At 42.2% G+C, this 25,611-nt stretch overlaps 1 protein-coding gene across 1 annotated transcript in view; it reads left to right on the top strand.

Moving 5' to 3' along the window:
* Positions 1 to 25,611, top strand: part of THSD7B (thrombospondin type 1 domain containing 7B) — a 273,031-nt gene that overhangs the window by 54,151 nt on the left and 193,269 nt on the right. Inside the window, exons 2-4 of the mRNA XM_075710897.1 lie at positions 572 to 1,367; positions 10,659 to 10,910; positions 18,150 to 18,319. Coding sequence (XP_075567012.1) covers positions 572 to 1,367; positions 10,659 to 10,910; positions 18,150 to 18,319 — 1,218 coding nt within the window. The remainder of the gene's footprint in view (positions 1 to 571; positions 1,368 to 10,658; positions 10,911 to 18,149; positions 18,320 to 25,611) is intronic.

Here is a 25,611-nt window from a genome sequence, read left to right as displayed (position 1 = left end):
CTGCAGTGCCTACGCTATCCTAGCAAGTCCGTTCCTCCGCTTCGAACTCCTATTAAGAATATGTTCTTATTTTCGTAGCGTTTATCCTCACCATTTTATCACCGCCGATGATGATTCAGCTGCTTCCCAGTGCAGTTTATTCCGTTGACTAATTGCTCTATTAAGACTGTTTTCTTCTTATCTAACATGACTTTCTTTTCCTATTAGATGATTGTTCCTTTATGATCATTTTTATATTCATTTGTACGAGTGAAATTAAATATTCCTATTTCCTCAGGCATTGGGATGCATTTTACTGCTGCAGAAATCTGCCTGGCCTGCCTTTAATTTGAGATGTTGTGGGGCATTTTTTTTTTTCCCCGCGAGTTTCTCTGAGTGGTCTAGTGATGGGAGTACACTGGCAGGAGAAATGACTTGCAGCCTTTAGGAAGCTTTTAAACAATTTTGGGGAGTAGCTGGTAGTTATTTGCTTTTTAATACCTGGCAGGGCATGGTTTGGGTGCTACTGGGTGTCCGGACGGACCCGTGCAGTGGCATTGCATGGCATTTCTCAACACTCCCTCTTTTGCAGGTCACTGGGGCCGGTGCGTGGGTGACTGCGGCTCGGGGGGCGTTCGGAGTCGGGCCGTCTGGTGCACCCACACGGAGGGCTGGACAACGTACCACGCGAACTGCGCCCAGAAGGACAAACCCGAAAGCCAAAGAAGGTGCTTTAGAGTCTGCGACTGGCACCTGGAGCTGTTCGAGTGGGAGGTTTCAGGATGGGACAGGTGTGGGCTCGTGCCCTTTGCTGGCGGTGAGGCGGGAGCCGGGGCTTGCATCACCGCGCAGCACGGGCTGCAGCGCCGGAGCGTCCGCTGCCTCCAGAAGCTGAACAGAACCGTTGTCGCCAGCGAAATATGTGAGCATTTCACGCCACAGCCGCCCGCCGAGCAAGCCTGCCTGGTGCCCTGCCCGCGGGACTGCGTCGTGTCCGAGTTCTCTGGCTGGTCCGAGTGCGGGACGGGCTGCGCCAAGAGCTTGCAGCACCGGACACGGGCCGTCATCGCTCCTCCTCTCTATGGAGGTGCCCCGTGCCCGAATCTGACCGAGTCCAGAGCCTGCGGCACTCCCGCCTGTCCTCTCGGGGAGGAGGAGCACACCTACAGCCTCCGAGTTGGGTCTTGGGGCGAATGCCAGCTGCCCCATCCTAAAGACGGCGACCGGGTGGGGAGGACTATGCCGGATTTCGGTTCGGACTCTGGAGAGCGAAGCACGTCCGGACATCAAGGCTATAAAGCCCACCACCGTGCTGGGGAGGTGGAGATCGGCTACCAAACCAGGCAGGTCAGGTGTGTAAGGAGCGATGGAAAAAACGCAGTGCTGAGGTAAGGGTGCTTCGTCTTTTATTTCATCCCCAGCGGATTTGTTTGATGGAGCGCTTGCTCTGCGTGCCAGCACCGCAGCGAACGCGCTCGCGTTCTTGAGTTTTCAATGCAAATTTTTACGTGTTTTCTTTATGGTCTTCTTATTTAATTCCCTTCTTGCAAAGAGCTAACATATGCTGAATATTTTGCATACTTCTATGATTTGTGACTGCTTAACTCATTTTATGTTTTTAATAATTCTCTTCTATTTTTTTTGTTGTTGTTTTGAGGAAACATCGGGGAAATGGAATTATAGATCACTTTGCACTGTTGCCGGGCCCTGGCTGTGCGAGGGGAAGGTTTTATTCTTGGTCATGTACTGCATATATTTGGCAGAAGAAGCTAAAATTGCACCAACTTAAACTCCTTCATTCTTACAAATCAACACTGGGTAAAATAAGTCTGAACAGTTTGGCCTTGCGAATTTACTAGAAGGTATTTCTTGGAAGGGTAGATCAGTGAGCGAACCTATGGTTGTCCTCCTGCTTACTGAGGAGCCTTCCCGCCTGGATGTAACTCTTGGATGCGACTCTTGGGTGCGGATACTAGATACGTGACTTGCTTTTCTTTCTGTCCTCATGTGTTTTATCTAACAATTTCTCTTAGTCTATGTAGGTTGCTTTGCTGTAATTCAAATGTGAAGGTTACAGTAATGTGCAGCAAATAATGGGAAGATTTATTCTCTCCATTTCTCGCATTTAAATTTAAACTATCTAAGCTCTGCCACTTGACTTCAGGTGGGATTTGGGCAGGTGCCAGGAGCTGTAGATGACTGAGAAATTGAGTTCTGAGAAAGTCAAGATTTCTGGAGAACTTCTCACGGTCTGTTTTTCAGGGATATTAAAAGTTCTTGAAAAATCCTGCTCCTGAATTTTGCAGAAATCAATCTGTTTCTCAGTAGTCGATAGCTCCTAGCACCTGCGCAAACTCAAATGGCAGAGAGAAGGGTTATTTTATGTCCAATTCTCTACCCCTGTTAATGTCTGCAGCGGCTTTGCACACATACTGAGGTGAAAATATAAATTCTAGCCTTTTTCATACCCCCTTCTACTACACCTGTAGCAGAGTACAGATTATTTTTTTTTATTGGTTGGAAAAAAGTCAAGCTTTATGAACTGTTCCAGCAGTTTCTAACATCTTGACTTTATTACTTGTCTCTAAATATATGCTGATTCTAAATATACAGATTTTATGCTCATGTAGTTGCTTGACTTTAATGGAGTCACTTGTGATTTATGCCGCCGTGCGACCAGCAGCAGGTTTATGTCTGCTAACACTTGTTAGCTGTTCTTCTGCCTCTTGTATCTCATTCCTTATCAGAGGCTCTGGGAAGGGGATCCTGACTTTGTTAAATTTTCTCTCACTCTGCCCTCACACGCTCGCTGCTATATTTGCTGTAAGAATGGGGAATGGGAGACACTTTTTATAAATGTTTTCTCTTTGTTGTTCTGCTGTGTGAGTTATACATTGAATTTCTGCATGACAGTGCAGAGGGTCCTGGGAGCTTTAGTTTTAATGACTCTACCCCTGATTGAGCTGTCTCCTTCCTTGCTCCTTTCTGGGTTTTTTTGCTGATCTAGCCCCTTTTTTTGAGCGTACAACTCCATTAGCTGCCTCCTGGCAGACTTTTTCTGCTGAGGCCGTGTCTCAGATTTACTGCAGAGAGCTAAGCCTGACCCATCCCTTACTCTTACTCCCAACACAAGAGGAAAGCCCATGGATTGAATAGAGGACAAAAGGTCACGCCACGTTACCGTGTCCAGGTAGTCACACACTTTTCCTTTCTCCTTTTGGACCTAAAAGCCAAACATAAAAATCCAGCCTAAAATCCAGTCCGTGTTTAATTCCAGGGCTGGAGTGTCACTGATACCAAATACCCCTGACAACAACCCCCTTTCAGCATCCCCCAGTCACGTCCTCCTCATTTTGTTGTGCAGCATATTTGCTGCCATTCTTCTGAAGAATGGACCCAATCTTGCAGATGTCGCTTTACAAGAGCGAGGATGTTTTGGCTATTGATAAAGAAGAGTGAAGGCATTTGCATAGCCCTCTAGCGGGGTTTGGCAGGCGGCCAAGCGTCTGCTGTAAAACTGGAAAGAGGCGCCTGCCTTGTGCTTTTTCATTTTCCCGGCCGAGGTTTCCTATTTCGACTAATCCCGTCGAGTATGTACCAATGAGAAGGGACAAATTAAATTTCTGGAAAACTGAGGCAAGAGAGAAGAATATCCCAAGATGTGCTTTAACATGCTTTTAGTCTAGTCTACCCTTGATTGGCTTAGAGTAGACTTGGTAGTGTAGGTTAATGGTTGGACTGGATGATCTTAAAGGTCTTTTCCAACCTAAACAATTCTATGATTCTATGATTAACGGCGGGCTCTGAGCTGCTGGTCTGCCCGGGCTTCGCCACCACCCTGATTCTTGCAGGCAAGCGGCATCGGGAGCGGTCAGCTAACTACCCCTGACTGCTCAAAGACTGCGTGAGGAGAGGAACCGTATGCTCATCTTGCCTCCTAATTTATAATGCAGTGGCAAAGGTGCCTAATTTATTATCAAGGTTGTTTCATTTACTGGTGTCTGATCTGAGGGCTGTGGAGCGGCCGGCGAGGCCGGCGAGCAGCAGCAGCCGCTGTGCTCACTGATGGGAGGGGGCACCGGCTGCGCCCCTCGGCGTGGAAGAACGGTCTTTTGCCGAGAATTGGATTTTGGTGGGCTCGGGTGCAAGCTGGTTTTTAAAGACTAAAAGATTGAAGGCATTCACTTCTTACCGGTGCCGGATTACTGGCAGGACAGTCATTTGGCCTCTTCGCTAACGGGTTTGCCGTTGATGGGAACAGCAGATGGGGTGTCCGATGGGAACGGCAGACGGGGTGTCCTTTCTCTTGTGAAATAGGTAGCAGCAGCGGGAAATGTGCCTGATACTTCTTTTCAGTTCTTCACTGATGCCTAAGTTATGCCGTTGAACCCTGGAAAGAGGATCCGTTGGTTTTACAGTAAACCCTCGGCTAGGAGCTGAAGAATCCTTTGTGTTATAAGGAAAATATTTTTTTTCATGTGAATAATTGGTCCTGCGAAGATCTGTGTGTCCGTACCAGCCTTAAAGGTGCAAGCAAAAATCCTAGCAATTTTAAAGGTTAAAAACTGGAAATGGGAATGACTTGGAGAGAAGCACAAAAGCGTGGAAGATTGGACATGCTGTATCAGGGAAACAGAGCTGAGGAATGTTTCTGATGAAATCTTTTTTTCAGTTTGGAGGTTCTACATTTGTCAAAATGGAAGGAAATGGGAGAAGGGAAGAGGAAAGGGAGGGATGGACCTTTTTGAAAACACGTGAAGACACTTCAACAGCACAACATCAGTAGACCTTGAGGCAGGTTCATTTCTGCTCAGAAATAATTTTGGTCTAGAAACTTTATATTTGTGAAAATAAAAGGAATAACACCAAAATACAATGATTTTATGGCTCTGATTTGAAGCTTTTAAATACTATTTTAAAAAGCTGGACTTTTTTTTTCATACTATTTCAGATAGAATTCAGTTTTCATTCTATTTCAGAAAAGAGTTTTAATTTTGCATTAAATCTCATACCCAGTAACAAATTCAAACATAAGCACTTCCATGCATTTTAAAAAAAAAATCTCTGAAAAAGTTGCAGGAAATGAATGTGCTAGAACTTCTGCTTTTTTTCGTTTTCTGTCTTGGCACAGTTGTAAAAATCTCCTGAATAGTGAGACAAAGGCACTTGTGTTCCTTTTTTTTTTTTTAAAAAAAAAAAAGTTATTTAGGTTCGACACTAAATTGTAATTTAGTAAAATGGCTACCCATAGCTAGACATTGAAATGCTAAATAAATTTAACCTGATTTTCTAACCTGATGTGTGTGATCACTAAGCATACTGAGAAGTTAAAGTCAGGAGTAAACAGTTTTAGGGGCTATTTTGTTATTATTATTTGGATTAGGTGTCGGTTTAGGTATATATTTCTTAAACTTTTCATTCTCTGTGTAAGATGACAACAGTGATATAATAGAGTTGGATTTGGGTTTCTGTTTACTTTGCCTTTGTAAGTGAAAATTCAGGTCAAACTTAGTCAAGGGGTAACCCATCCATCAAGGCTGAGGCAGAGCAGCATTCAGCTCTTCTGTTTGCCTCTGTAATCTGAATTTCCATTATCCATTTCCTAGTGGATTGTGCCTAACCACTGTGCTGTTGTACGTTTTTAGGAAAAAATTATTTGCAATTTCTAGTTTTGACTTTTCTTCTGTTCTCTGGATGAACACAAAATTTTGCAGTCCGGCGGTGGAAACGCTGTGCTGTGATATGCTATTTGATGGCTACGATTCTGATCTGGGAGAGGACATGTGTGCTCGCTTTCCTCCCAGCAGAAGTAGGAATCAAGCCTGGGTGCTCAGGCTTGAAAACAAATCCCTGAACTATTGGATAAGAAGATTGTATTTTCTAGTGTTCTTTTAAAAAGTTTTGTCTCTCGTTTCCTTTGCTTTTTAATAAAAGTACATGAAACAAAGGAACAGTGACTGCTTTTTTCATTTCAATAACATTTTAGAAATAGTGTCCAATAATGATTGGGCTTTTTTCTTCTGTTTTCAACTTGTGCTGAAAGCCAGCTGCTTTGTAGCCCTAAGATTTCAGTGTCTGCCTAGGTAGCGCAAATGTAAGTCAGTGTTTATTTTTAAGTGAAACAGAAGATCTGGTGCATTAAGTTTTGGAGACACCAAACCTTAGACATCTTAGACACCAAAGCCCTGTGTGTGTTTGGATTCTAGGTCTCCCAGCTCCCTTTCCCTTTGGTCAGCTGTGTGGCAGGCAAATATTCCCCATCTTCCTTACCTCCCTGGTGCAGAAGGGGCTGGTGTTCCTTCTGCCAAAGAAGCCTCCGCTCCACAGATAGAATATATGGTATCACCAGTATCCAAAATAGCCCTGGCAGCCCTTGAGGACCCTAAAATACATTATGAATCCTGGAAAGTATGCCTGTTAACACTGATTGCGAGTTTCTTAAGGGCAAACAGTGTTTGGATGCTGTTAGAAACATGGCAAGACCATGTCTGTTAACAGACCCCAATTTTATTAGCCAAGTGCAAAGAGCAAGGTAGTGTTTATTCCAGCAGCCTGTAAGGTTGGGTTATTGAGTACAGAAAAGGAGACGATGTTAGAAAAAAGGAAAAAAAGAAAATGGGTTGTTATCAGTGTATCTTAGCTCACTTGAGGATTTTCTTGCTCTGCGGCGTGTGGGTTTGAGCGTGCGTGCCCCCGTCAGGCTTGCCGCTTCTCAGGAGCCTTTCTGAGCGGCTGGGGAAGAGCCTGGCTGCTGAAGCGGGAGCCTGTCCTCCTGCTGCTGCCTTCCGTACCAGCAGCGCGGGCACGGCGATAGCTTCTTAATGCGTCACATTATTTGGGAGATTCATCTTTCAGTATGAAAAGTTCAACAGCAACCACCACCTGTCTCATCCTCTAATGTAAGGAAATGCATTCACCTTTCGCTCTGAATGCACTGATACGGTTGGGAAAGGAAACCAGGCATAATTTCTGTGCTGTGCCCAACCTGATTTAATGATGCACTGCTCCTGGATGGTCTTGCTCCTTTTTCCTGCCGATAGACATCTTTCCACTCATTTCCTTGTGGTGAATGCGATGACTGCGTGCCTGTAAGGCATGTAGCACAGATGCACTGAGCTTTTGGAAAATTTACTATTTTTTGGTGAGTTACTTTTTATCCAGAACAGAAAGGTGGTGTGGTTCGGCCCGGGGCTGCCCAATTACTGTACCTTGTTGGGGAGAGTGTGGCTGGAGGTGGAGAAGAGCAGCGCTCGTCCCTCGGCCGCAGCCTGCAGATACGCAGTCGTGGGGGACGTGGAGCTGCACGGCAGGGGTGGTGCGCGGGGCGGCTTTGCCGCCTCCTCTTCTTGCTTTTCTGCGTGTAGCTCCAGGACTGTGCGAGTGTGAAAGAGGCACGAGTAGGTTTCCGTTGGTTTAGTGGTTTTTTTTTTTTTTATATGTGGTTTATTCCCCTTCAGTACACAAGAGGGTAAGAGGGCTCTCTGCCGCTTGAGGGAGTGAGGCTTCGTGCTGCTCTTGTCTGCTAACTAACGGATCCATCTTACACCACGGGTGACGTAAGGTACGTTGTGAAACAATTCCTGCAGTTTTACAGTATCAATCCAAGTGTGTAAGAGAGAAAAAAGCATCAGTCATGTAAGTACCCTACTATATCACAGTTGCTAGATTGACTTCGAAGAGGAAGATCTAGCCTGATAAGTTAATACGTGGAAAGCTAGTTTAAAAACAAGGCTTATGTAGTATCTCCCATCCCCAAGACCTCCTTCCTCTCCCTGCCGGTTCGGATACAGCCAGAGCAGTGCAAATCCATGTCTAGTCTGCAGCCTCAGATCAGCGAGTGTCTCGCACGTCTGGGCTTTATCTGTACTAGATTGTGCTAAATACATCCGCAACGTGAAGGACTGTGTCTGAATTTCATGGAAAAGCATGTTTTTACATTTGTCTTTGCGTTGCTTGGTGTCACAATTAATTTGACTTTGAGGCTCTGAATGAGTAGGTACAAGGTAGATTCACTTTCTATTAAGTGGTTGCATGTAATTCTCCCTCAAAAACATCTACTCGAGCAGAAGGGTGGAAATTGCCCGCTCCGCATCTTGTTCACCTTAAGGTCAACAAAGTTATCTTTTTAGCCTTTTGTAGTAGGAGCGGTGGAGGAATTTTCAGGGAAAAAAACAGCTATTCAGTCTTTCCACGCTTCAAAGGCTTTTGCAAATAGCAAGGGTGATTGCTGGGCAGAGATGGCTTTTGTGGCCAGTGTTGGCATAGGTTTGAATCCATTAGGAGAGGTATTGTAGGTATTGTCTCGCTAAGAAATGGGGCTAGCAATATTAATTTTAAAGAACACCCCAAAGCAGCTTTTCAAAGGCTTCATTTTGTTTGATATTTCAGTAAAGATCAGTCCAGACTTAAATCTCCTTTGCAGTGGTGCAACCTGAAAAATGGATTTGGGTTTTCGTACTGGTATCTGAATGCAAAGTTCTGATCACTCTTTAAAATGTGGGATCTGTTACCCTCCATGCTGTGTTCTTAGATAAACTCTAGTTTTCTAGTACAATCGGTTAGGGCAGTGATTTGTATGTGCTACTATTTTTATACACTCAAAATCAGGAGTTCTTGTTTCTTGTTAATGTCGTGGCACAGGTGGCTCACCTGATAACTGTTGAAGAAGTATTGAAAGGGAAATAGAGTTACCATTCATGTGACTCCACCTAACTTAATGCTTCAGACAAGACTCAAAATCCCTGGGTTAGTAAGTACAGATATAATGACTATTGCTTTTCAGTCCTTCCTTCAATAGTGTTGATGTTATGTACCAGAGACAGCTTTGCAATTGATTGCATTTGACATGTAATAGAGGCATGAGAAATGTTTTTGAGTTGTAAGCAAAAATAATTTTATTTTGAAGGGGCTAGATCACAGGCTGTTTATGAAGGCGTTAAAATAAACCTCAGTAAATTCATCCTCACAGCACCTGTGAAATTAATCAGGTTGGGGTTTTTTGGGTGGGTTTTTTTGTTTTTTTTGTAAGTATAAATGTAAGCCACTAAATGCTGTATTTTGCTGGTAGTTGAGGGTCTAGTCAAACCTGATCAGGTATCAGTGGGAATATTCCTATTGACCTTTGTGAAAACAGGACCAATTTCTAGACTGGAGGAGAAGCAAGTGAATTATCTTCTCTGCTCCCCCTGTGAGACTGCCCTGCAATCCTGAAATGATTGCCCCAGTCTATTTTCTTTAGAGAAAATTAGGTTAGTCAAACTGCGATGTAAGTAATACCAAGTGAGGTTGGTTCCCTGGTAGCAGCTCTGGATTTCACACCTTTTAAGTGTACATGCATTTGCTCCTTACAGTTGGCAAAAGCCTGACCAGGAGCAACCGGAGGCTGAAGAAGACAAACTTGGAGAGAGTTCACACTGAGTTCATGTATGGTCTTAATTTCAGAGGCCGATTTGCATCATCCGTATAACACTAAGCAGAAGTCAGAAAATCTTGGTTCCTTTCCTCCTGGTGACTCCTTTTTTCTGGGTTTCATCTTTTTTTTGCCCCATACCATCCTTTGTGGTGCTTCAGTGATGTCTCTGCTCGTACGTACCTCAGTCCTCTTTTGGTATATCCCTTCCCACTCTGTTACCTCAGCTGTCTAAGGGTTTTGAGAGACAAGAAAGGTTTTTCTCCCTTTTTTGGGAGACGCGTGGTGGCTCTTTGGTTGATCTGCGGTTGGGGTGAGGTAGAGCAGCAGCAGCCGTGCTCTGTGGCGTCCCTCCCAGTGCGCGCTGGGCAGGAGAACCATCAGCTGGCTGAGGAGCGAGGAAGGATGGTGGCCTTAGTCTCGAGGTTTGTCTTCTCCCAGAAGTTTTTGCTACATTTGCCATACTTTTCTATATTGTGAAAAGCTGTTTTAACTTTGGAACTCTTAAAAATTTTATTCTGGGGCTTTGTGTCCTGATATCAAACCTCAACAGTTGGCAGCTCTTAAAATTTGGTTTTCCATTGTATTGGGCGTTGTGTGGTGTCTTGATGTGTTACAGAATGAATGAAGATCATGTCCTAATGTCAGCAGGAGTAATTGAGTCCCAAAATACCGCCACAGTCGCAGCATTCGTGGGTCTCTGGTGGTTTGTCAGGTTTGGAAACCCTCTGGCCTTGTTTGACAGCGTTTGTGTGATAACAGCCTCACAGAACGAACAGCTTTCTTATTAGTGTGTGACTAATTATGTTTTAAAAGAGCGGAGTTGCTCAGCAGGGTATGCTGACACCTGGACAGGTGGACAGATGGCAGACAGCTAGTCCTGTGCGTGGGGTGATGGCTACGGTTACCAGTGGCAGTATTTCTCTTGGGCTTGGCTTTTATTTTCTGTCCTGGATAAACTGTGACATTCGAACTGCACAGGAGCAAGTACACTGCCTTTCGCATTTGTTTTAAGTTGAAATAAATGGAGGTATATTATTTGCAAGCTACTCGGCATGCGCGATTGCACCTAGAACTCCCTGGAAATGCGTTATGTGCACTGCATTACAGCTCCTCTTACTTTCATTGTATTGGTGTTGATGCAGGTCTTCTGATTTACCCCAAATGTCTATGGATTTCTTCTTTGGGGGTTTGGCTTGGGGAAAAAAAAAAAAGAAAGAAATCTATTAAGCAAGACCTCCTCAGTTGTTTTACTGTGTTCTTATCGCAGCCTCTGCGTGCAAGATCCTGTCCCTTTGACCTTCAAGTCCTGTGTCATCGCTAAAGACTGTGAAACGTCCGAGTGGTCTGCGTGGAGCGCCTGCTCGCGGACCTGCGGCTGGGGAGATCTCACCCCGGGCTTTCGGAGCCGGCACCGAGGCGTGCGGCACGTGGCGGTGGGCGCTGGGAAGCAATGCCCGGAGCTAGAAGAGAAGGAAGCGTGCAGCATGGGAGGGAAAGAGCTGCTGCAGCCTTGCCCCAGGTATAGCGAGTGCTTTTGGCCCAATTTTTGGCAGTAAAGCAGCCCCTGTTTGATGACCGCCTTGTGTAAAGCAAATCTTCCTCGCTCAGTGTTTGTGCGTGGAGAGGGTCGCGTGTCTTCCTTTCTCTCTGTGTCTAAAAGATCATTGATTTGATCATTGTTAACTATGATTAGCAGTATTATTTATTGTTAGTAATATTCTTGTAATTGTTGCTATTATCATTATTGCTATTACAATAATTACATTTCTATATAGAAATAAGTTTAAATTACATCCACTACGGTTTGTATTCTCGTATTTTAAAAACTGAGAGCAGATACTTTTGTTCTCTGAAGGGTCTTTCACACTGATTGCGTTTTCGTAGAATTTCCTCAGCTGCACAGAGACTGGGCAGGTCTCCATGGCTGTGCTTTTACTGGCTTTGAAATTGTAATTTTTACATAAGATTTAATGATTCCCCTTCATCTCCCCATAAAAAAATCCCAGTCCTCCTTGAGGAAGATGGGAACTGATCAGAGGCAATAGCTTGGACTTTGCTCTGCTTCCCTCTGGGTACTTCTTGAAATGGGAAACTGCAGTCCCTGAGTGCTTGCCTGGTTTATGGCAATCTTTGTTCTGGCGGAAGGTGAGGATCTCGCCTTTCTGGTCTGCAAATCCACGCCGTTATGCTTGGCCAGGCTAGCATAGGGTGTTGCTAGTTTGCTTTGCAAAGGAAATAAAATATTGTTTAATTTTTCATGTGACATGTTCTGAGATTGACTGTAAAATGCTTCAAGATTGATAAAATTTTATATGCATGCAGACAAATCTCCCTGTCTGTGAATGAGTCTGTCTAATAGGAGGTCTATTCAGTGATCAAGTCATGAGTTTCTGGGGCTTTGCCAGATACTGCCAAAACCTTTGATAAAGCCTTTGCAAGATACATTCCTTAGGAAGGCGTAACCTGTAAAAGTATCGCTATATTGTTGGGTTCATTCAAAAGCAAATGCTGATCATTTTTATGCACCCTGCTAGCAGAAGAGAGGCAGTATAAAAAAAAAATTCTGTTGCTTGATTACATCCTACGAAAAGGCTCTTACAGAGTGATTTTTGCTCCTGCCCAAACGCACATCAATTTCAAAGACAATAGATTAACACATTGTCTCGCTGATTTTGTATAGGCGCGTGGGTGCAGGTGACACCTGATTGGGATAGGCCAGCCGGTAGTTAATCGGGGAGCGAACAGACACGTGTCTGTCCCTAGTTTCTCAGTTCTTCCACTTTTGACATTGCACCATATTAAAGTGCAAATGATTGTAGCTTGCTTGGTAGCCAGGAGAGCCCAGAAGGTGAGAACCTGCATAATGCTGATAATTTTTTCATGGTGCCACTCTTTATATGGAAGGAAACCTGTTGTTCTTTTGGTATATTGCTGCTATGCCCCGGTTTTCAGGAGCTTATGAACTCTTAAATCTTCCCCATCCTGCCATACCTGCACACCTTCAGTCCTTCAGGCACCATGTCTGGTGAAGTATCTGCATGAGCTAGGATGGACTGCCTAATGAACTAACCCAGAAAAATAACATTAGACTTACAGGTTAATAGAGTCACTTAGCTAAAAATATTAAAAAAAAAAAATTCTCTGGTATTTAGTTAATTGTTATTTCTAGGGATGTAATAGCTCAAAACGCAGGGGGTAGGCTATGACCTTCTCATACTGTGCAGCGTTGAGAAGAATTTTACAGTAGCGCCTCGTTAGTAGACTTTGATTTGGCCTTTCAATACTTCAGAAACGAGCAGGAAGGAAAAGCTGTAACATTGCAGTATGTGCTGTGGGTCTGCCGGATGTAAGGCTGTGGGGGCCATAATTTTGTGTTAATGAACAAAAGTCAAACATTTTTAAGTATATTATTTAAGTGTCAGCAGCTGGTAAAGGATGTTATCGCTCCATGTTGTAGTTTACAGGCTGGTGATTTGGTGATGGTGTTTGGGAATGGATGACCAAGATGCTGGAAGTACTTCACACTGGAAAGCAGTAGCTTTCAGCCATAGAGGGATGTTGTGTTAATCTCTGTGAAATAATGTAAGAAGTCTTTGATGCTCCTGATCTCCTTATTTGAACATATTCTCTTTGCCGTGTAATACCTAGAAAGACTGTGCTTTTTTCCCACTTAAATATATGCTACCTCATCTGTGGCTTTGCTGAGGCTTACCAAACAGTTATCTTTTCTTTCTTCCCCTTACAAGAAGGTGATTAATTTAAGGAGATTCAGTATCAGCAATAAAAGGCGCTCTCCCTCATTTGTCAGGTCTCAACACAAACCGTTTGTTCGTTCTTTCTGGCTTTTGTTTGCCTAATCAGATTAGCCATAAAATCTTTTAGAGTGAGAGTCCTGTTTACTTTCCCAGTTCCTGGAAATCTGCTCCACTATTTTTTGGTTGATTTTAAAACAAGTTGCCTTTCCTTTAGCTTTATTCTTTGGGCAAGAATTTTCGAAAGCACATTCCAGCCATGGCAAAGAAAACGGGTGAGGACATAGACCAGAAAGAGAGCAAGTCCCTGAGCAGGAGAAGGAAGGGGATTCTCTAGAGGCTGTTTTTTAATGCAGGAACAGGCAGCACCCCATGACTGAACGAAGGTACGTATTGCTGACTACATCCACCAACACAGAAAAGCAGCAGCTCAAGAGGTAGCACTTGCAGAGTTGTACTCAGCTGGGGGAAATGGGTGAAGTTATATTCCAGCTTCCTAAAAGGATCCAGAGGGAGGAAAAAAACCCAAAACCTTCAGCTTCAAAACTGCTCTGTTAAGTATTACCTCTATGTCCATAGCAAGGCTACAAGTTAAAGGTCCCACCACAGGTACATGGCAATTAGTGTAAATTTGCTGTTAAATGGGAAGGCCTTTTAATTTTATGGCTGAAGTTTACAATAACTTCTTCAATCAATAGTTTAAATGCAAGAAAATAAAACACTTTAACTGCATGTAGGACTCCAGAGCTTTGTGCTTTATTTTGCTTTTGGTTATTTGTTCTGAAGGGATTAGATTAAGCGCTTAAAAAGCTTAAATACATAGGAGGTGATTCTACTTTCTTTTATTGTGATATAAATTTGGGATAGTTCAATTAAAGTGAATGGGTATATACAGGTATAAAACTTGTGTAAGCTCTAAGAGCATAAGTCCTATAGACTAAAGAGACCAAGAGGTTACTATAAATTGGGAAGATATTGAGCACTTGTTTGTTGCATAGCTGTCACTGAGTCATCAGTTTTAAAACAACGTATTATATCATTTTTATCCTTGATGTGTAGCTTTCATGTTCACTGGGAATAGATAGATTTTCCAGAATTATGATTATGTCTTTAAATCTTTCATTTTGGTTGTGGTTGCTATGTTACAAGACAGGGATTTAGAAAAAAACCTTCTTTGCTTTGTTGGAAATTCAAAGCTTTTCAGAAGTTAAATGATGGAAAATGGGAAAATTTTAAGACCTGATTTTTTTCAAAAGGCTTGAGGTTACTGCTGAGATACGGGTGTGATGGTATCCCTTTGTAAATGAGGCCCATTATGTGTCCCAATTAAGATAAGGCATTAGTGTGAAGTAGGAAAGACTTGAAAGGAAATGCAGCGAACTGTGCTGGTAGGCTGCTGGAGTTACACTTTGGGAGTGGCAGCAACACTAGTCTTCAGCCCTTTGACCTTCGCTGGTCTTGGGCATGCAGTGATGGCCCCTTGAATCAGCTGGCCAGCTTCGTTGCCTCCCCTTGGATCAGGAACCATCCATGGTGAAGCCTTGGTTCTCCAGCTCTGGACGGGACACTTCTCGTATGGTGGTGGTTCTGCTTCCTCAGCTGACTCTGTTTAGCAGGGAAATCCAGAGCACTGCTTATGATGTGGAAAGCTGTTCAGCTTTACCAGCCAAGTTCCCTCCTACATATCCCAAGCACTTACTTCATTGTTTCTAAACTAGCAGTTTTTGCTTGCCCATTTTCTTAAGCAGATGATGTAACTGTCTGTGGATTCTGGAGGTCCCCATTTGGGGCGTTATCTAGCGAGCCCTCTAACCATTGGCAATGGAGTCTGTCAGTCTTTGGAAGTAGCTAGACCTCCTGTAATGCAAACAGTATTGTCAAAAAGTGGAACGAGCCTATTGGGAAGCCAAAGGGAAATGCTGAGGGTTTTTTTTAGCTATAGTAAAAGGTCTGTAGATAAACATGGGTCACAGCTAGGACTGTAACTATACTGAGTTTGCGTCGATCTAACTGGATATTGGTAGGAGTTAAAATGAGATGTTAAATCTATTGACATTTGAAATTGTCGTCACCGACAGGTTTTGGCATAGGGATCACAAGAGTACACTGAGGCTGACCAACTTCTTTGATGATCCAAATGTATAACGACCCTTCCACTTCCTGAGTTATCACACACTCTTCACCCTCTGGGGATGGAGAACAAGGTGGCTGGATGGTATGGACCCCTTAGCTTAACGCTGGTACAGTGCATCTCTGGCTTTGGTCATCTTTGTTCAACTGGAGAAATTACAGCCCTGTGGTAAAACCACTGTGGGTATTGCTAATAATTTGCAAGTACTGGCTTGAGGTTGCCAAAGTTACAAAAAAACCTCTGGTGTTTGCCAACCAGGAGTCTCTGTTCTCTTTACTAATGGCTATTAATAAGCTTCTGATTAAATTTAAGTAGAGATTATGCAGTCAGTTTCTCTTCGTTAAGTAATGTTAATTCTCATTGTCTTTAGTGTAGTCCGTAGATGAGCAAACTAATACCAAGTATCAGCCATGCTGCTTAAAACCCTGCAAAGAGTCTGGCACAAAGCTGCCCGAGGTCACTGTGTCCTTCTGGAAAGGTCTTGCATTAGGTTTCCCAGTCAGTGGGAAATCCCTTGGATACGTTTCTGGTGTAGTGGGCTTGTTAATGGCTGTGAAAATGCACACCTTTTAAACAACTAATGCTTGGGGTCAGGATTTGTTACCAGAAAACTCTGGGCAGCTGAGGGCATGTCCGGCTGGGAGAAAGCAAGATGGGCTGATGGGGCTGAGGCTTTAAGCTGCTCACAGCAGAGCAGGCGCTGGCTGGAGCACCGATAGCTGTTCGTTAAAGACTGCTCTGCAGTGTGGCACAGTATCCAGTTACCCTGTGGAAAATATCTAAAGGGATTTTTTTTAGATTCAGGGGCTGATGAAGTTTAATTATCTCTGAGCTCAGATTTAGTTATTTTGCATAATTTTAATCACTGATGGCCTAATTTTCATAGACGTTAACTCCCACAGCTCACGCTGAATAGGAGAAGCAGGTGCTCACACCTCTGGAAATGAGTCCTTAGGATCCAGAGTTCAAGCTGACTACCTAAGCCAGATATTGATAATCAGCTTTTCTTTAGTCAATTATTGTTTTAAGAAATACTGCCCTGAAGCAACTATTTCCATGGCTGCAGAAGGATGTGTGTGTTCTACATTTAAGCTTCTAGTTTTGAAAGTGTAGACCTGAAGAGCACGCTGTCCTGAAGTGGTGTGGAGGAGGAGTCCTCTTCACCCGGCGTTTGATGAAGAGCACTTTTCATTGCCTTTATTATAAGAGGAAGGTTGCATTTAACACTGCAGACCCAAGAAATGCTATTAGGAATTCCCAGAAGGAACTACTGGAAGAAAAAAATCATGGCTGTGCTTTATATGTTGTGGGAGTTCGACTATTTCATGCTTGTCATGTGAAAAGTGTATTCTTTATTGTTTTCTCTGTTGGTAATAAACCCAAATTTGCACATGATACTGTATATTATTTAAGAGAGCATGACAGCTCATCTGAAAAGTACCTGTAAATTAAAAGTAATTGGCAGTATTCGCAAATGTTTTCCATGAGTATGTTACAAAATTCATAAGTGCTTTGTGGCTAGAAATCATTCTTATGCCCATATTTACAACATAAGAAGTTAAGAGAACATTGATGTGTGCTCAGGCAAGCTAATGTATTTATTTTTCATGTAATTTTGAGGTGCATGTTTCCTTGCCATAGCTGGAGTCAGGAACAGATACTCACTATGGAGAAATACACAGAATTACAACGTGGAAGGCTTTTTCTGCAGAGGCACCCCATTGCGCTTGAGCTTACAGTGATCCGTCAGCAGGTTAACAAACATACATAATTTTAACAACTGTGGATCTGCTGTAAGGGGAGAGAGAGCATTTATCTTGAGGATAAAAGAAGGAAATTATTTTACATAGTTTACATTATGCAAAACCAACAAAGATTGTATGGAAAAAGTAAACTATGAAATTTAGAGGAGCAAAGGAATAAAGCAGCAGAAGTGCGAACAGATTGGTTATAAAAACAATATTGCCTAAGATTTGTGTTCAGGAAGCTGAAGAAAGACTTCAGGCTCTTATTTACTCCACTGATACTGTGACCTGTGAATCAAAATGAATTATGCCTGTGAAAACTGTTGTATTAGAAATATGCCCTGCATTTTCAGACATGATGGGGAAATAATTTTTGCTTTCTGCTGGTATACAGTACTGTTTTCCCTATAGTTTTAAGAAGTTCTTCCTGGCATTTAAGCTGGTACACACCAATGACAATTGTCTATACAGCATTCACATATCTGTGCCGAAGAACGTTATCCTTCCCTGAAAACCACTAATGCTCTGTAGGTGTGAAGTGAGTATAGAATGAAAATATTTTTATCTAGAGCTTGCTGTGTATCACTACTTCTGGAAACCAAAATGAGAGAACTGAGTCACTTTAGCCAGTCCCTTGAAGAAATTGGTAGTGCCCTAGGCGTTTATAAAGCTGTCACCTGTAGAAACGCTGCCCTGTGCTTGGAGCTCCATTGACATATGTAGGGTTTTAGCTATTAAGTGCATTTCAGAGTGAGGCGTTCAGCTCTTGGCAGAGAGAAGTGGTTTGAGCCACATGTTTGAAAACTAGTTTTTGCACTTAATCGAACCTCTTCATCTTCGTTCCTACTTTGCACCCTGCTCAAAGGGTTTGTCAGGATGATCTACTGTTTCAGAACGCTTTGGAGATTAGTGCTATGTGAAAAATTTTACACAAGGACTCCAGACAAATAACAAATAACTAACCTTTGTAAACTTAACATGCGAAATGTTTCAGAACGTTCCCTGTTTTGAACTGGGAAGTGCTGCTATAAAGATTAAACCAATTGTATTTTGTCATCTAATGAAGTACCGCTCTCTCACCCGTAGTCTTTTCAAAAACTTGTTTTACCTGGTCTCTTTTATTTCCAAAGGTTTGCTTGGAGGACTTCTGAATGGAAAGCTTGCCAAGTGTCTCTCCTCCTTGACCAGCAGGACCCTCGCCATCACAAGCACGTAGGCCTTTGTGGAGGTGGCATACAAACCCGGGAGGTCTACTGTGTCCAAATCACTGTAGAACTTGGGATGCACCGAGTGAAGGAAGGTAAATGCATGGGGTCATTCGGAATTGTCTGGCCCAAGGAGATCTGAGTAAGAGAAACAGGGGAGGAAAAAAAAAGATAACATACAGTCATTAGTAGACTTTGGCTAGCTAATGCCCTCATTGTATCCATGCTTACATAGGGAGGTGTTACTCAGCATCGGAGGGAGCAGGAGGGCATGGTCCTGAGGGTCCTGAGGAACTGCCAGGAGCCACAACCTTCCAGGGTGAACTGATGCCAGTTCTGTATGTGTACCTATATCAGGGGGATTTCAAAGGATGAAGGAGCTAGATTTTGCTTGGAGTTGAGTTTTATTCCTCTCTCGTGTATCAGGTAGCCCAGCCCCTTGGTAGCTGAGTCCATTTATCTGTGGTTTTAGTCCTGGTTTAGAGTATAAAAAAAGATGTCACACTCCATTCCAGATATGCCTGTAGCCTCTGCTTCAGATTGATACACAATCTTTCTTTGAAGGGGAAAGCAAAAATAATATTGTCACAACTTCTGAGCAGGCAGACGGGCTTTGGACTCTGGAAGTGAGTTATTTTTCTTTTAGAAGAATAATGAGTAGATACAGTTGCATGATGTATAATTCATCTTAGGCTGTTTTATTTAGTCTATGTAGTGCTCTTGCAGAATATGTTTTTGAGCAGAGATGTAAGATAATAAGATCACAATACCATATCTTAGATTTATTTACTTACAAAGGCAAAGCAAGTGTTTTCTGGATGCCCAGTATGTCCTAGCATCCTGCACAGACTCTGAGATTATAGAAAACCAGACCCGTTCTAATCTCTACTCAGTCTATGCATAGTTGCTGCTTCACCTCTCCGAAACATCTGGCACTACCTTGCTCTTCCAACACAACCCCCCCTCTGTTGTTCTGCACAAGTATGCGATGCACATGACTTTCAAAGTACGAAAAGTGCTGTTGATGAGAGGTGTGTAACATTTCTTGACTGTCTTCGTCCTTCTGACCACTTCTGTGGTCCATGCAGCCACTGTATGGCACGTTGGTGAGCAGCAAGCTTTAACTGACTTCATTCGTGCTTCTTTATTCTTTTTCAGTGTTGTGAATTACTCAAGATGATCAGAGGAGTGCATCTGAAACCCTTACACCAACACAAGTTGTAGGAGCATTGGTGCTATATATCCAGTGTGTGATCACCTGCAGGTTTTTCCCTTGTCAAAGTTCACTTCAACTTAAAAATTGCACGCTCTCCCCTCAACAAAAAGAAAACACTGGGATGCCTCTTCCTAGTTTTTACACTTCTAACCCTTTCATTTCTAAAACCAAAGAATTTTCATATAGGCAACTAAAAAAAACCAAACATGCAGAGGAGTTGTACAAGGTATAAATTATTACTGCCGTTCCAAGGCAGTAGTGCAGGTTTGCAGTAGTCCTTAGAAAGCGAGAACCCCATTGACTGTCAACATAGTCGCATGCAAATAGAAAGAGGGAAAGCCTTCCCTGTTATCCCTCCCTATCCAGTAATATTCAGTGTGTCTCATTTACTAGCGGATCAATTTTTGTTCTTTGAATAAATAAGGAATGACATTTTTTCTGGCCTCTCTTCTGGCGGTCTGAACTGATAGGATACTTTTATTCGTCACTAGGGCATCTCGTATTTTGTTGTACATTTTTTTCAGTGATGGGGAGAAGATGAAGAAGTTAATCCTTCTATGTTTAAGCAAATACAGAATCTAATTGCTATCATCAAAAGCACGGTAATTTTTCTTTCTTCACCTCTTGAGTGTCCTTAAGGGGATCGTTCAGGAATCAAACAAGCGAGTCTAATAGGATATTACCATCCATCACAGTTGTTATTCTTCTGGTTACTTCCAATGAGAATTTGGACCGAGGCCCAATGACATATGTGAAGGAAGATTTTGTCCCGTGGTCTCTCCAGCAGCATTCTTGGATAAAATCTGTTGAGCCTGAGTTGGAGACAGGTACCATCTGTGATGTTTTTATACATATTGCTCAAAGCTCTTTTATCCCTCAAGGATCTCTCTCCCATTTTTCATTTGCTTAGTCTTCCTATCTATTTCTTCTTTTATTAAAATGTGTATATTTAGAAAGGGAGCCCCTGTTTTCTTGAGTCCCTATATATCAGTTATTCAGAAGGTTAAGTCTGCTGAAATCTTTCTATTTTTTGATGATAAAATTCTAACTTGAAGATACTGGAAATGGAAAACTTTCACTCACGTATTACTTTCAGAAATGCATTGATAAGATTTCCTGTCTTTCTCCCCCAGGAGAAGACCTAACTAAGAAATCCCTGTCTTGATCCACGTGAAGTTACATATTTTTTAGGCCTTAAAGAGGAAGTCCGTGCTTTTAACATGGATGATGAGTATTTGGAGGCAGAAGGTCTTCCAGTCTTTGAAGTCCTTTGTCATATTCTTGCATTCTGAGACTCCTACATTGAGACGAAGCTGGCAGGGAACACTTGGTAAATATGTAAAGTGTTGTATCGTTCAGATATCCATATTTCTGTGTATGTAGGTAAGCCAATGTATAGGCACCTAAGTTAAGAGACCGCACTAGTTTTAATGTCAGCTATTCTGTCCTGGGAATCCACATCTCTATTCAGTTGTTAGGCTTTTGTTAATTTAGACTGAACTTTAACATAATTAGCTTTAAACAGATCCTTGTGTTTTTTCTTTAAGTATCTCATTGAATTTTAATACATTTAAATTCATAATGCTTAATTTTAACAGAGAGGTGGTCATCTAATACTTCAAGTTTATCATTATTCTTTTGATAACCAGAGATGGAAGCAGCAAATCTACATGTTTGAAATGATGTTGCTTTTAAGGAGGAGACAAATTTTGCACAAAAAGTAGAATATGCAAGTACAGCTCTAATCTGCCCTTTCTGTCCTTCATCTGTGGATACTCCCTGATCCCTGTGCCTGGATGTCCCATGTCTGGATCAAAATGTAGATACAGAGTGGTGGTTACCCTTCTTCGTACCTCTTTTTTAATGTAAATCTGTTCACTTGTATGGAAACTCTTTTAAATAAAGCAGAAATGCAGGTCCTCAACTTATTTTCAAAGCCAGACACTGCTAACACGAGACACGTATCTTCCGCTCTTTTGTAAGTGGGTTTTCCTGGATTGAGACTTTTGTGACTGTTGATTTTATAAAATGTTATCTGAAATGTGTTTTCCCATGATACATTTTAATTAATCTGGGCAAACAGCACTAACAGTCCCCAGTGTACCAACAAAAAAAAAATATTTGGTAAAAGTATGGAAGAATTATATGCAATGATCAATTTATGAAATTTCTCTCCTTGTTTGGCAAAACAACTCTCCTCTCAATCACAATAAATAAGTCCAATAATATGGGAATTAAAATTCCTCTTAGAGTCTGGGAATGGTGTCTGTGTTTATGTTCAAACAGTTAATAACATATGAGGTTCCTACATTTAATCTTGTTCCTCAGGAATTTTTTACCTTCTCTCCTGAAGGCCATGGAGTATCCTTTTGTTTTCTAATTAAATTTTGCTTTTTGGATTTATCTAGAGACTATAACTCTTTACCAGTAGTCTGGGGGATGGCATCCTCTATAAAATTCTCCGGAAGCATCTTGTCTTTTCTCTGAACTAATTACCTCCTGTCCCTAGTGACTGGGACTGCTGTTCTGTCCATATTTTCTGTAGCTTTCTAACTAGGAATCTGCCTGCCCTGTCATTCGTTCGTAAAATTTGTGCCTTATACATCTTGACGTTTTTTCTTTTTTACTTGTTTGAATGAGATCCAATTTACCTCTCACTTTCAGAATTTTCTTATAATGTTTTTTGGAGCCTGTCTGCTTAAGTTTTAATTATAGGACTGAAAAGACCTTTGTGAAATGCTGTTCTTCCTTGAATCTCCTTTATTGTTTACCCAGCATAGTAAACTTGGCTAATAAAATGTATCTCTCATTACCATCTCACCAGCAAATCATTGCGGTTTCCTATCTTCTTAATCTTTGTTCAATTTTCCATCTGAAAATCCACATTAAATTCTCATACCTGTACAAGGTTCTAAAGTTTTGTTTACAATTTTTGTGCTTAATGAATGTCTCCATCATGTTTGTCTCCATATATTTATTTTTATTTGATCTTGGATTTCAGTAGCAGGTATGTGAGGTAGTTGTGCCTTCCTTATTCTTAGATACCTTTTAGTGTTACCCTGCAAAACTGTTTCTTACAGAAGTCTTTATTGCTTTTATAACCGTCTTTCCTTTGAGAGATATTCAACCCTCACCTGGTAGTATACATATTTTCTTGACTTATTCCACTGTAGTTCACCAGCCTATACCCATTTTTGCTTTATTTTTAGGAGGCAGTTCCACCTGGTTCATCTTACATCAGATTTTTTTTACCAACTTGTGTGTCACTGGCTCTACCAGCAAAAACTCCTTTAGTGTGTTTACAATTCAAGACTTGGTAAATACTCCATACCTTTTCAGGTCTAATGGTTATTCTCTGCTCCATCCCTGTGTCTTCCCTTGTGTATTTTTGTCTTACAAGCCACTTCACTGACAATCCCCAAATGGTCTGAAAGTGAAAGTGTTCCCCTGCACTTTCATCTAAGTCCTACTTACATGAGTCTCAAAATGGTAATTTTATGGCCTTTATCCTTTCTTGTTTTCCACAAAATACTGAGCTTTCTCCCTACTTCTGATAGACAACAACGTCTAATCATTTCTTGTCTGATGAGTGAACTTTTCAGACTATTCTGAATTCCCATATGGGAGATGATTTGGCACTGTATTTTATTTTCCAGAAATTAGTGCCTCTTTGGAGTTGCACAGAGATGAATTTGAGGACTCCTTTCATTCCTGTCTTATATTATTCTGTATTTATTCTCATCCCTTTCTTTCTGCCCTTTTGTCTTTTTTAGCTCTAAAAACCACATTTTTGCCGCCTTTGCTCTCTACGCTCTGTTTCCTAATGAGGGTACCACATTTTTTTCCCTGCAAGTTTTTTGTTCTGCTCTGAATCATGATCTTCCAATGCGTGTCTTCTGGGGGATTAGCGTTTCAAATTGGTACATTGGCATCTGTTCAATAAACTATGGAAGTAGTTTCAGGAAGTGAAGAATGCCAATGAAGAGCCCTGTTTGAACGTGCCACCATGCCCTGGGGTGCTAGCTGTCTTGTGAGCCACCAGGTCCGACTCTTCAGGAACAGTAAGTTAGTTGTGCAGGTTGTTGTCATTTATAGCTGTTAACATCCTGCATAGTTATTGGGAAGAGACTGCATTGATGGAGATAAGCTGCCCATAGGAGCTGGCACAGGATATGCACTGTTGGAATGAATATGAACCCTGTGTGGAGTACAAGCCCTATATTAAATGCACACTGTTGGTTTTTTTTTTTTTTTCCTCCAAATTTATGCTGGTGAAGCTGCAGGAATGAGCATATTGATTTACACTATGGAAATCAGAATTTAGGGACTTTGATGTTTAAATCCTGTTGTCCTTGTCTGGTTTATGAAATTGAAAAGAAATAGGTTAGAATATATTAGCTATGAGAAAACTTGACTAGGACCATAGAGGGGAGAAAACTGGTGGTCAGCAGTGGTGTGAAAAAACCTTTGTTCTTCTGGCTCGTGGTACAGCAACACGAGCATCCCAGCCGGGGCTTAGCTGACCTGAATCACAGGAACCGTGTTCTCAGGTGGAAGAAATCCCCCCTGAGGATCCCTCTCATCCCAAACTAGTTATTTATCATTGAGATGACCGAACTGGCTTGAAAAGATGAGAAATACACCTCTGAAGTGTAAAATATATTCAGGCAAGTCTGCATCAGATTTATATTGCTAGGATGCCGAGTTACTGATCTGTAAGCTCACCAAATGCTGAGCAGAATTTACGGGATACAGCTCACATAATGGAAAAATAAATATGTAACAGCTGGCTTCTGTGGGGGAAACCCTTTAGAAGCAAGAGAGGAAATGATTTTATTCAGATCGTTGTGGTGCTTGGCAGAAGTGTTTAAATGTGTATTTCAAAAATTTTAGTTTGAATCCATTAGGGAAAAAAAAACATTTTCCCTAATGTCTTTTGGAGGTGTAATATTTTCAGTTCTTTCATGTCTAGAAACTAATTAAAGTAAAATGAAGAGAATAATATATAAAAAGGCTTTGACAGTGAAAGAAGTGTGCCTTCTAAAAGGTACCTTATAAAGAATATGCCTTTTTTTTGTCAACAAGCTATTTGATATGACCATGAAATATTTATCCCTTTATAAATACTTTTATTTATGTAGCTGGCTTTGGTATGCAGCAAATAATATGCTGCCCAGTCAGTTCACATGAGATACTAGGTTTTAGTTCAATGTTTCATCTTTGAAAGGTAAGATTTTAATTGCATTTGTATTCTTGTCATTATTTCCTGCCACTGGAACTGGCTTAATTTTGTTCAAAGCGGTGATGGTTTGTTCTGAGCAGTTTTGTCCTGCTGTTGTTACGAGGATGGGGAGCTGCATTGTGTTCAAACAATTATGTTGAGTCAGATGAAAAAATAAAAGGATTTGTAGGTACGAGGCTACGCCACAAACTGGGACACTGGGGAGAGGTAACGAAGCCAATGGTGGCTGGGCTGGTCCTGGAAGAGGAGACATCCGAGATGGATCAGGCTTGTGAACTTGGGCCAGCTCTGCGTGGAGCAGCCCTGCTGCTTTCAGGGTCCGTGCTGGTGTGGCCGTGCCATGAGTGGCCCCTGCTCAGCACGTCACTAGCTTAGCTTTGGGCCACCGTACCACGTCCCAGTATCACAGGCACATCCGTAGCGGCGCTTTTCTCCTGGTACCAGGACTGCTGCGGTGACGCAGCATTCACGGAACAGATTTCCGCTCCTTGGTGCTCCTTCCCGTTGAACAAACGCTAAACTTAGCGATGGGCACAAAGTGCACACTCTTACGAGGCTTTCATGAGGTATATCCCCACCTTTGGGTTTTCCTCCCTGTTTTCCTTGTGGCTTCTCTTACCCTCTCCAGTGGTCCGTCCCAGTGATTTCCAGCATCTGGTGGCCTTTTCCAGCCAAGAAGGCTCAAACATCCTGGATAATCCTTTTTTCCTTGCTGTCATTGCCTTCACTAGCATCCCTGTTGCCTCCACTGGAGGTTTTCCCGGACACTCTTAACGACTTGTCACCTCCGGTCTGCTCAGTCGTGTGACTGCTGGTAGGAAGCCCCATGTTCGCTCTGAATTTTTGCCAGTTCTGTGGTTTCTGTTGATAATCTCTACAAATTCTGCCGTAGTGAAACAACACAATATCCCAGTTGGGGTCAGGATCCC

Source organism: Pelecanus crispus, chromosome 5 (genome assembly GCF_030463565.1).
Source record: "Pelecanus crispus isolate bPelCri1 chromosome 5, bPelCri1.pri, whole genome shotgun sequence".
In the NCBI taxonomy this organism is placed as follows: Eukaryota; Metazoa; Chordata; class Aves; order Pelecaniformes; family Pelecanidae; genus Pelecanus; species Pelecanus crispus.
Note: the sequence above shows the minus strand (reverse complement) of the source record. Positions and strands in the feature narration are given on the sequence as shown.